Source organism: Siniperca chuatsi, linkage group LG23 (genome assembly GCF_020085105.1).
Source record: "Siniperca chuatsi isolate FFG_IHB_CAS linkage group LG23, ASM2008510v1, whole genome shotgun sequence".
Taxonomy (NCBI): domain Eukaryota; kingdom Metazoa; phylum Chordata; class Actinopteri; order Centrarchiformes; family Sinipercidae; genus Siniperca; species Siniperca chuatsi.
In genome coordinates this window covers 16,569,421-16,582,565 of record NC_058064.1, presented here as the reverse complement: position 1 = coordinate 16,582,565, position 13,145 = coordinate 16,569,421, and the positions used below count along the sequence as shown (strand labels likewise).

Genomic DNA, 13,145 nt, shown 5'->3' with positions numbered 1-13,145 from the left:
ATGTCTTGTATCAATGTTCGACGGCTATACAGTATGATGTTCCCAGGCCAGGACGCACCATGGAAGTTTCCTAGCATCACCAGCCAGACTTCAGTCAACTGTTGCCATAAGAAACATCAAGCAATTGGACGCAGTTTCTACAAATAGCCGCAGTATGATTTTAGCTTAGATTTCCTTACACCAAAAGTAAGGAGAATTCAAATTCCAGTGTTAAAATGAGATAAAGGTAAAAACAGTGATGACTCACCTGCAGCATACATGACTGCAAGCATGATGGAGGAGATCCATGCGATCTGACTGTAGGAGGCATCGAAGATGACCTGGATGTCTTTGAAGAAGACCGTGATGGCCTTGGGAAATGCGTATGAGAAGCCTATGGAGATGAAAGATGCTAACACCACAGCCCAACCCCAACCGCCGTCTGGTGGGGGCGCGGCAGGGGGACTTGTGGCTGGGGGCGGCATCACTGGCCCACCTCAACGCTGACTACTCACTGCAACGACAGAAAAGAAGGGAGAGAGGAAATTAAAACTCAGCAAAGAAAACCAGCATTCTGTATCTTGTGCTTTTTTTACTTCATTTTGTCCTGTGATTGATTATTGATTAGTCAAGATCCAGTCAGGCTCTTTCATCTTCTCTCTAAAGTCCTTCTGGACTTTAAGATTAGAAATAAATTAACCTGAACCCGAGCAGTTGTTTATAGGAAAATGTCACAGATCATTACTGACAATATATAGATAAATCAGATCACCAGCTGCAGCTCATATTGACAGTATACAGACGGCTGTGGGATTATAAATGAGGTCAAAAGCTTTGTCCTTTCTGTCATTTACATGAACAGCTCCCAGCAGTAATGTGACACGAGAAAGAGAAGGACATACCAGAGGTATCCTGGTAAAGACGTGCAAACACAAACTCACACAGTATTAATTATCTATTCCAGAGGGCATGCACTCACTGTACCTGAGAGACCAGACCTGCCCCGCCCAGTATTCACCTTGAGTCCACCCCCTGCCCTCACCTAGTAATGGAAACAGGGCAGAGGCTGTTAACTGATAGTAGTGTAGCAGCAGTTTAAAACCAAGTGCTGCTGTGTACAAAGCAAACACATGTAAAAAAAAAAAAACAAGCGCAGCAATTGTCCGCAGCCACACTTCACTCTGTTGATTTTTTACAAGCTAACTGACGTGGAGAAACACACATACGCACGATAGTGCACAACAGGCAGCCGTTTTATTTTAGCTGTGTCTAACCTCATTAGTGTCACATTTCTAATCAGCCAGGAATAATTTACAGCCGTTTAATTAGCTTATGGTTCATACTGAGATGATGGCAGCCAGTTTGGTTTCACATAAATGAACAACCAGTGAATGAATCAACATGTTTCCTCATGTTTGCATTGCAGCATCACATGCGAGCAATAATTTGAGATTAACAAAGCTAAACGTGAATCACTGCATATGGCTGCGAAATAACTGCCACCAGTGATTGCAAAAGCCAGCAGAACATAAACAAGTTAAAGAGGCACTCCACCAGTTTTACACATCAAGGTAAATTTACTTGTAAAAACAGTATAATATATACAGTATAGTATAATGTGTTATGTGGCTCTGGAGGGAGCTTTTTGAAGTCTGAAAAAATAACCCCGATGATGTTGTCAGGGTTGCAGCCTGATGTCATTAGGGTTGCATTATGGGAATTTAAGGATCTCATATTACGGTCTGAAAGTCAGGATATCTTGGCCTCTGCTGCTTCTATTTTGACCATTCTTTTTTAATACGGCTCATGTGTTCCCCACCTTTATGGAAGTGCTAAAAATACTAAATCACTGGGATACCCCTTTAAGTAGTTTATTTTCCATTTGCAACAATATGCATCATGGGCTCCCATTCACAGTAACCCAGTTTTCTAAACAACAAAATAGGCGTTTGGTCTATAAAATGTTAGTATATAATTATAAATATTATAATTTCCCACAGCCTAAATCAAATTGCTTGTTTTATTCAGCCAACGCTTCAATACCCAAAGATATTAAGTTTACTATCATATAAGACATAAGAAAAGCATCACATCCTCATATTTCAGAAGTTAGAACCAGCAAATGTTTGGTGTGTTTTTTTAATGAAAAACAACTAAAATGATTCACACTTGTTGCAGATTAATTTTCTGTTGATGAACTAATCATTTAATCTACTACTTTTCACCACTTTGACATTTCACTGTGAACAAGCTTTTACATAACTGTGGACACATAAACTGCGTTTTCAAATTAATCAGCACTAGTGTGAACATGGCCTAAATCATGAGCCCTGCTGCATTCAAACACAAACACGAGACAAGTGTTTAAAAAAGACACACACAAAATGAAACAGATGGTAAAACAAGTTAGCTGCATACGGTAAATGGTCAACAAAGCAATAGGTCACTGTTGTTTATAGTCATTAAATCATTCAAAAACTGAATGGCCTGAAGCTACAACAATCTGTTGGTACAATTCAACTGTTTCACTCTGTTACCTGGGCATACCAAACTATTTTCTAGGCACTATCACCTGCAGTCATACATACCTCACCCCTGCCATTCATGTGTTCCTACAATTCTCTGAGCAGTTAACTGCAACTCTGTCCATCCAATAAAACAAACCAGAACCCTCCCCCAACCTCTCCCATCAAATTAAACTTCTCAAACAAAAATGCTGTTTAATTGGATTAAACAGATTAAAATTGGATTGAGTGATTCCTCTGTGCATTATCTCCCATGCCAACATCCTTATTGATAGTTAAAGGCATTATACACCAAATAATTTCTTTAACGAACCACTGTATTTTCAGTGGAATTAAATCAGGTGTATTATGAATTGACCCAGGAGTATCTCTGTGGCAGCCCTATGTGCAGGTTAAATTATCTGAATGAGCTTGGTGCTTCTATTGCTGACCAATAGGAACCGATACTGGGTAATGTGGTGGAAGTCAACATTTTACAGCAGCAAGCTTCATTTAATAACATCAAAGCCTTACAAGGGAAATGGACAATTCAGTCCTCAAAGTGTCTGTAAATGACGTGAACATCAGCTACCAACATCAATAATTAATGTTGCTTTCTTCCCTCTTCTTCTCTCGCCAGATCAGGTTGCGATGTTGCAGAGACTCACACATACTGAATTCTAAGTGTCAACAGGATGCCATTAATGGGATGACTCACTGCTATGCCAATAAACCCATCTGCCAAGTTTTAAAAAACATAAATAAATTCGTCACTAGAGAGTTTTATATGGGTTGAAGAAATCTGGAAAATAAGGAGTAGCTGCTGTGCCGCCAAATAATTAGAAACTTGAATCAATAACTTCGTTCATACATTGCTAAAATTATTTATCATATATACTTGCGTTTAAGTTACTCAAAAAATATTTAATCATTCAATTTCATGTTTTCACTTCATTGATGATTCTGATTACTTTAATAGTTTTATATACAGTTCTACATATTTGACATGTGTATTGGTGGCAACATCTGGCCTCCACAGATATTATCTCAAAATTGCTAATTATGAAATGTTATATAAAATTGAAATCTTACATAAAATATACTGACATTTTCCGTACCTTTGAGTCCCACATTAAATCGTGACACAAGTGAAACATGACATAAGCAAGACAAGTCGTACTGTACGTGTTTGTGTTCAATTAGCCCACACCCAAACTTTCCATAGTTGACTAGTTTCCAAAGAATATAAATAAATTAGCTTAGAGTCTGTGCACACCTTACAAAGCCATCAGAATATTGTAAGGCCTATACAGCATACTGTACATTATACATTTATTACAAATTATGGCATTTCTCACGAAATGACGTGTGTATTATGGAGATTTTGCTGACTGCACGTTTTGAATTTGATCCATTTAAATCCATCAATAGCTGTCATTCATGTTTCGGGCCACCCGACAAATTTAAGTTGAATATTCATTCTCCTTCTAGCTCCGTTTTAGTCTCCACCAACTCCTGAGCTTTAGCTGCTGAATGCTTCACTATGTTCACCAGCTAGTCGCTAACTTTGCCTGCCCATATCACCATATTTAAAAGAGGAAAAACACTTTTTTTGCCATGTTTATTGCATGAAAATTAATTAAAAATGAGTTACTTGCACATCTATGAATGAATAAACAAACAAGGAACAGAAATGGGACAAAATGTGCTCCAGAATGAGACAAGCATTTGAAACTATGAACGTAATGATTAATCAAATTGGACTGATTGAGGTTATGACTGTTTTGGAATAAATTCCTTCAAACCAGTACACGATTTAACCAACAATAAGTGGAACATGCATTCATTTGCGAACACTACATGTGTTCAGGGCTTTTATTTTATGTTGGTGGTTGCCTACACATTATAGGTTCTGTAGCATTGGAATATTAGTATTGGTAATTATACCTGGTTTTAACTGGGTGGATGACTGAATACTAACAAAACATCTCTAACTTGTGCTAAAACCGGCCTGGTTAATAGAAATAGAATCCTCTGTGTATAGCCCTCGTATTAACCCTTTAAGTTCCATACAGTGGGTCTAATCCACGCTAATCAGATTACAAGATGTCCGCAGCAGCACTCAGTAGATACTGGTTTTGATTGATTGAACGTGACGACAGTGTACGAGCCTCAGAACGCATAAGCAGCTTAAGCTGATGGGTTCGAATATGAAGCTCCAAACTGGCTGCACATAAAAGAGCGGCTAAGGAGAGGGAAAAAGGCAAACTTTCAGACAACCTTGAAGAAATTGGTTTATGATCAACCAAGTACATAAGAAGTCAAACAAAGCAAAGTCACCGCTCAGTCACTACAATGTCAACACTTCCCCTTTGCTTTAGAAAAAGCCCAGACCCTCATCATGTGCCAGCTCCGCTGTGTCGCTCACCTGACACAACTGACTAAAAGAGCAGCTGACAGAGGCGTGACTGACAGGCTGCGGTCACAGCCGGCGTGCTCTGAACGGTGTATTAAAACATAAGTGAGGACCAAGTCAGTTGAACTCTGGTGACACCAAGGTGCCTGAAAATATCTATCATCTGCGGTTTGGTTTGGTGAGAGCCACACCCACGGGAAAGAGTTCAGTAACACTTGAAATTTTGGACAGATTAGGTTCCAAATATGCAACCAGCAGCATTTGATAGTCGAGATGTCTGGTAATTCTAAAACTTTATGCTGATGTTTAGCAGGTATAATGTTTACCATGTTCACTATCTTATTTTAGCGTGTTAGCATGCTAAAATAAGTTAAGTTACATTATTACAATTGATCCTGAAGGGGGGCGTGAAAGTCTGTACCAAATTTCATGGCAATCCATCCAATAGTGGTGAAATATTTCAATACTGGACCATAGCGGTGGACCGAGAAACAGACATTGCCATGACGCTAGCGTGGCTAAAAACAAAGGATTATAGTCATTGTCTAAAACAATGACCAACATTCATCACAAACAACAAAAATTCAAAGTCATGTCCTAAATTGCTTGTCTGACCAACAAGAATTCACTGAACGAAGAACAGCAGAAAATCTTCGCAAAGAACACAGTTAAAAACACATGAACCATAGAGACACACACACACGTATTAACGCTTGTCCTTGTGTGTTGCTGGGCCTAGCACACAGTTTGTTTTGGTCCAGTATCCGCTGTATGTACTTGAGATGACTGGTTGCCTTCACCTTGGTGAGCCTATTCAAACAACAGAGCTGAGTAAGTGAGCAGCAAGGAGAAGGCGGGAGTCCAGGAACCAAAATAGTGTTTCTATAATCAAATCATCCAACTGGTAAAACCTCATCAGACTGGGTTACAGTACTGGACTACAAGAGTGCAACTGTGTGTGTGTGTGTGTGTCTGTATGTCCTCCAAGGACATCACTTAGTACCTTGGCAGAAAGCCTAAAAGACAGCATTCTTTGTAGCATGGACAGACACAGGATCTCAGGTTTAATTCACAACAAGGACCAAGCTGAGACCCAAGTGTTGTATTTCAGGTGAGTTTCAGTAAAGGAAGCGTAGATGGGTGTGGCTATCAAGGTGAGAGGCTAGAGGCAACCACAACTCATGCACATAGAGATGTTAAGTCACTGATAGGTTTCTGAAACTTGGATTTAGGTTTAATGTTTGCCACCATCTTGACCGTTTCTGAAGCCACAAATCCAAATTTGGTCAATTGGGGAAGCCTGGGTGGAGCTGAGGAGGGACAAGCAACCACTAAAAGACAACACACACCAAACACCCATGCCTATTGTTTTCCTTGTAAGCAGGTAAGGCATCCTCCCCCGATGATGTGAGTTATCAGGATACGCTTTCCTATTTCCCAGCAGCAAATCTCTTGAAAAGCAGCAATTTGATCACATTTGCTCCCTGAATTGGCACATCCCAGCTAATATGACTACTCCTTCTGTCTGTGCTCTGTGCCTGTGTGTGTTACAGGAGTCAACTGACACGACACTATGCAATGCAGCAGGTGTGTGTTGGACTTATTGCTGTCTGTGACAGGTTTCTGTCCAGCATTCACTCTCCTTTCAGCTCTGTTTTGGTCTCCACTAACTCCTGAGAAAAATATCTGGCCATTCAGCTACTAAATGCTACACTATGTTCACTGGCTAGTCGCTAACTTAGTTGTTGTTTGGTCAGAGCTTTTTTGCTGAAAACAGCTGCCTACATCTGGAAACAGTACAGTTGTGGGCCGCAAAATCAAAACAATAAACTGAAAGATGCTAAAACGCTCCATAGATCTGAGAGGAACTGCAGATTGTCAGTGGGATCATCATTACAAGCGACCCTTTTCACATTACACATAGTTAGGGGTGTAACGGTACACAAAATTCATGGTTCGGTATGTACCTCAGTTTTAGGGTCACGGTACGTTTTCGGTACAGCAGGAAAAACAAAACAAATTTATTTTTGTAATTTATTTTGAAAAATGTACAGTGTACAATCAACAGTGGCTCATTGGCCATGAGTCTTACTGTAACAGTTAATGTACTCAAATACTCTCATATTGTCAATAAGTAGACTCTGTTGATAATTCTTGAACAAATGCAGCTTGTGCTGGTTTACACAGGGCAGCACAACGGACTGACTGAAATGCACATGTGAAGACACATTGTAGCGGGGCTCAAGCACTTTGAGCATAGGCTTAAATTCTGTATTCTGAGTATGGTTGCATATCTGCAGAGATAAACACTCCTTTATCATTAGTTACTGATGTGGCCCGGTCTGAATCTGCAGTGAGAGGCTGCCTGAACGCCGTGGGAAGAAGGACTCGCCTTTCGTCTCATTCCGCTAATCAACACATTCAGGTGATGGCGTCGTAAATGACATGTTCAAAGTGTTTCCACAGATATACCCGACTTCAGTTAAACAATGTCGGCATACAGTTTGACACTCGTAGTTGCCAATCGTAACTAACCGGGAAACCGTACTGCTCCCATCAGTAGATCTAAATCTCATAGGAGGATCCTCCAGCTCCGGTCTCTCATTTGTGTTTACCATTCGGAGGCAGCGACACTACATGAGCTTGACTAACCTGGCTAACCGGGCTAAGCCGACTAGCATGCTACAGCTGATAGACAGCAACTGGTGCACTGCCAAAATGTTCCGGGTAAAACTCACGCTCTAGAATTTTTGTTCTGTGCGTGTGAGTAGTAGACATAAATAGATCTTGACAGTAATAGTTTGGGTCACAGGGCGTATCGATCCGAGGAAGTCACACACCGAATGTCGTGTACCGAACAGTTCAGGATGAATACATGTACCGCTTACACCCCTGCACATAGTCATAAAAAAAAAATATTGACTAGTGCTGCTTTAAGCCTTACTATCTATTAAACTTAGGCAATAAATTTTAAACACCACCAAGTTACAACTTTGTAAAACTAATTATTATTTTTATATGAAGGTTAATTATAAATTCCTGGGGTGGAAGGATAACTAACTTTGTATTTTGAGAGAAATTGGGACACAGAATTCAATACAGTTAGACTTTTTGGAGCCAGCCTTTAGTGGCCATTAAAGCAGGAAGAAAATAACTGCAAAGGTACCATTCAGAGGAAGAATTCCTCCCTTCCATTCCTCACTAATTAAAGCTTTCTTTTGACGTATTTGCTAAGTGGGGCTACTTTTTTCTACTTTCACTGATTGGCTGGACAGCGATTACTTAATAATCGTTTCTTAATGTGGGCCTTTGTGAAGCCCTATAGGAACTGAACTGTAATGAAGGACAACAGAAGGTTAGCTGACTGACAGGTGCTGGGGTGAGAACATGGCTAAATCAGAGTTAGAGGGGAAGAAGACATTCCTATTTAACCTGTACAAGATCTGCCTCTAAAGCATATTATTTGTTGAGACTTTGAACAGCAGAAGTTAAATGTTGTTCAGATAAACAGGTGCTGTAAGCCCTGTCAGACTCTAAAAAAGGAAACTTTACACACTTCACAAACTTGACCTCTACAGTCAGCGGCTGCCAGCATGATTCCCCCCCCCCCAAGTCTCATGGGACTTAAAGTTATGGCAACGCAAGATTAGCTCTTAGGTAACCCCTGAGCTATTCACGTTTTAGAACTAGTTCATCATTAACCAGCAACTCTTCAAATGTTGACTGAACCACACTTTTCTTTCCTCTTATCATCATGACATCTAATCTCACTACAGTGATCCAGTAAACACACTTTGTCTTGCGCACCAACAAACGGGAGAAATACCACAGAAACAATGGAAGCTGAGGTCTTCCCATAAAATATACTAAGACTATAATACCCTTTCTACTCAGTTGTCGGCCTCTGCACTTTGAAGCCCTTGAGCTAATTCCTGGGGACGAGCCTTGATTAAAAAAACTTTCAAGTGGTCTAATAAATTCCCGTCAACACACCTCTGACCACTAAAACTGGATGGCAAACCTCTGCCAACACAGAATAGTTCTGCAGACTCCATGTGTTCACTGTTTCTTTTTGGGGTTTGATTTACTGACAGAAAAAGCACATTTATGCAGCGCTCCTCGGCAGTTTGACATAAAGACATGTCATTTGTTAAAAAGGACCATTATAGCATGAAAGGATTAATCAACCGTCACCTACACACAGCTACACCTCTGTGGACACAACAACATGCTGGGAAGTCCTTCCACTTCATTTTTCCATGTGGGCTGCCAACACACACATTCAACGTCCAATCCAAAGCCGCTCCGCTCCACTCCTCTGAACACATCATGAAGGTCAGAGGCGCTGGTCTCTGTTACATCTTTGTTTCAACATTTTGAGCCTCCAGCTTTCATGACATGAGACAAAAGCTTGGATATTTGCTTACGTAGGAAATGAAATATCATAGATCTAGCGTTTAATGGAGCATCTTCAGATTGTGGAGATTAAACTTCAGTGCTGAACGCCACAAAAAGTAACACATCCAGCTGCAGCCAGGTTATACAGTCAGTAAATGCAGTACAAAATGAGTGACACTGAGGCTTCTTAAAATCAAGGTTAGGAATTTATGTGTTTTTAGCTTCGGCCATGGCTGAGCAGCTGAACAGAAACTTCATAAACAGAGAATCCAGAGTTTGATTGACAGGTGATCTCCGGGTGATAAAGTGCTTAATTAAAACCCTGTCAATTACCAATTAGCAACTTCTCACTGCTTTTTAAATGGGATTTGACTTAAAGTTTTTCCATAAAAACATAGACTTATTATATTGATATACTATATATTATTATTTTTTTATTATTCATTCATTTACTATTTTGGGTGATAGATACATACTGAGCATTTTACAGTTGGAATATCAACTTGTCAGTTCTGTCTGGTGGAGAAACTATGTAATGTAACCTAGTTTCTGTGTCAGCGGACATATACCGATATATCGCCAATAAGCTAATATCCACCGATATATGTATGTCGATGGATCGCCAGGGACCTTTGTTGCATGTCAGACCCTCCCCATGTTTCCTGTCTGCCACATTACTTCAAGAGAACGGTCAAATAAAGGCAAAAATGCCAAAACATAATATAGAAAACCACATACAGGACGAACTTCAGGCTTAAGTTCTCATTGTCTTTGGCAGAAATCTTTGATATGTTGACAGATTTACAGATACTGCTGTGTTGCACCTTTATGACACCTTGTTCATTTTGAGACATTAATGTAATTATTATAAAAAAATAAAATTTTAAAACGGAAATGAAAGTCTGTCAGTCTCGTATTTAATTCATTTTATTTGATCTATTATCCTTGTTAGATATGGGGTCAGATTTGGAGGGAAATCTGTTGAATGCATCTTTAGACAACAGGAAGAGGGTGCTGTCCCTCCGGATGAAACAGAGCTAAAAGTTACAGAGTTTGTAGAACAACCTTTATGGGTGTACTAAAGGTTGCCAGTCACTCAATCATGGACTAATTTATTATGATAATTAAAATAAGGTATAAATGTCTTGGACAGCTAATTTGGATGTTTAGTTTTTTTTATAGTTTACAGGTCATTAAGTGTTTAGTATCATATGTTCTTTATGTGAAGTACAATGGCTTGTTCTGAATCAGGCGGTGTTGTTTCCACAACAAACCCCCCCCCCGGGAACATGAAAAGAGGTCCTGATCTTGAAACCTGATCCAAACCTAAAACACACCCACAGAAATGGAAAGCCAACTGTCAGGCATATACAGTATCTGAGGACAACCTCACCAACAAAACTGAATTATGACAAAAATGTCGACCTTTAACACCCGAGTAATGACACAGTGACAGTCTCACAGTCAGTTCAACACTAACGTTCCTGCCCACGTGATCAGAGGCCATTGCTCTTGAGGGATACAATCAGTGTGGACGAGGACAACCTAAGAATGTTTAGGTAAAGGAGCCATCTCCTAACAGAATCATGTAAAAGAACATATCTTCCAAAATACGCTTATTCACTTTCTTAGAGTTAGATGAGAAGATTGATATCACTCCCATGTGAGTTCGGTAACATAAGCTACCACCAGCAGCAGGTTAGCTCCGGGAAGTGACTGCACCTGGCTGAGAGATAGTCCGGCACACCCTCCTATAAAACCACAAAGCCTCGTTTTTACACTTCAGTTTGTGTACAGATTAAACAAAGGAGATATAACGTGTTAATTACTGTGTTTAGGTGCTGGGAGGTGGATTTTGTTAGCAAACGAACTGTTTGTCCCTGTTTCCAGTCTTTGTGCTAAGCTATGCTAACAGGCTGCTGGCTGTAGCTTCATATTTAGCGTCGAGACATGAGAGTGGTATCCATCTTCTCATCTACCTCTCAGCAAGAGAGTATTTCCCAAAATCCCCAAACAATTCCTTTAATTGAAACTCATTTTCCATTTGAGGGCTAATTTAAGTAAGTAAGAGTTTCTCCCCAACCGATCAGCCTCCTTAGAGCTGATGAATTAGTTTCTTCTTCCAATGTGACTTAAATGTTATTGCAAGCCTTTACTGGTTGTAAAGTCCATTTACTGTCCAACACTTGTCATTGCAAACACTCTCCTGTTGAGAATAAATTAACTCTAGCTGTTTAGAATGAGTAGAAATAAAGTCTACTTTACATCTAAGAAGATTTTAAAGAGCCTAAGTGTTTAGGCTACTTTTAAAGTGAGATTATGTAACTTTTGAGAGAGGAAATAAGTAATTCTTCCTCCTGCAACTGAAAAGTTGAATTAATAAGAAATAAAACCTGACTCATTTCAATACACTCAGGGGTTTTGCTGATACAGCTTTACTTGGTCTGGTAGGTAGAATACTGTGAATTACTGAGTCAGTTCTCTACACCCTGTTTTAGCATTTAGCCTACTCTTGTCCTGCACTGCTCATTACAAAATGACATGAACTCACTTTAAAGTGATTATGATGCTCTCCCATTCAAACTGATGGTTTATTTCACGTTCAGTTCCAACATCTGACCCGCAGGCTGATTACAGGCCTGCTTGGTGTTGAATTATTCAGTGTAAATAAATAGGGCGCAGTGAGACACTTTCCAGGGGAAACCAGCACAATGTGACATGTGAAGTTATTTTTACAGCTCACCAGCTGACCAGGAGTGAAACGTACTCATCAGGTGCCACACCTACTTAGGGGGAAACGCCTCATCTCATCCTTGGATAATAATAGACTCACTGTGGTCTGTCATTCTGAGAAAACCTGTTAGAGTTGGACCCCCATCAGGAAAACTAGAGCTATCAAGGTGATGCAACAGCAGAGTGATTCCTCAGCACTGCAGCCTAATCATATGATGCTGCGGATGTAAGGATAGGGACCGGATGAAGCCAGTCTGAAGGCACAGGGCCTACATGGACTAAACCGGGCGCTCAGAGTCAAAGTAGCTTAAAAATATTTGAACAATTAAGATTTTATCCAAATAATTTTCCTCCAGGAACTGACGCGGCTTGGACAGGGATTTCCACCTCTCTCCACAGGCTCCTGAACGCGTCACAAATTGTATTCAAACGTCCAACAGGGACACTCACACAACCTAAGCCTTTCCTGTACTGTATTTCTCATTCATCGCAGCACATGCTCATCTCTGCATACCGCGGCGTCCCGAAAAAAAAGCTCTGTTAATCCTCCTGCTCACCGGCAGCGGCGGCCCGTCTCTCTGCGCCGCCAGCGATGAACAGGCATTTAATGTTACTTTACCTTTGGGGAATGAAGGTGTGTGTGTGTCCTGTGCAGGCTGCCGGCTCGGTGACCTTGGAGCAGAAAGATGCGTGTGTCTGTGTTGTGGACGGCTCTGTGTTTAAATTCCCTGAGTGAGCCGCTGCCTGACGTAGAGCTGCTGCGGGCTGCAGAGGGCGGCGCTGCCTGCCTGCCTGCCTCCGTTTCTATTTTAGACCCGAGCAGCTCCAGAAGATTGACTCAGTCATTCAGTATTCGTTACTCGTTACATCCACAGCTACTTAACCCAACCCTCGGGTACTGTGGTAGCCTATCTCTCTGTGCTCTGACAAGGAAAACGCTGGCAGATATCTGATAAGTGCTGATAGAGCAGGAAGAAACAAAATGGGCTGCAACTAACGATTAGCCTATTTTCATTCTCACTTAGCTGTTTGATCTATAAAATGTGAGAAAATGGTGAAAAATGCCGATCACAATTTCCCAGAATTCAAACATATTTAATTTACCATCACAAGAC

At 40.6% G+C, this 13,145-nt stretch overlaps 1 protein-coding gene across 2 annotated transcripts in view; it reads right to left on the bottom strand.

The window, feature by feature from the left end:
* LOC122871427 (monocarboxylate transporter 2-like) overlaps positions 1-13,145 on the bottom strand; it is a 29,391-nt gene extending 16,246 nt beyond the window's left edge. The window contains exons 1-2 of one of the 2 annotated variants that reach the window (XM_044186539.1): positions 12,650-13,145; positions 248-493 (exon numbers count right to left, since the gene is read on the bottom strand). In XM_044186539.1, the coding sequence (XP_044042474.1) occupies positions 248-464 (217 nt within the window). In that variant the 5' untranslated portion in view covers positions 465-493; positions 12,650-13,145. Of the gene's footprint in view, positions 1-247; positions 494-963; positions 1,137-12,649 lie in introns of those variants that run through there. The other variant, XM_044186540.1, reaches the window with a different exon arrangement.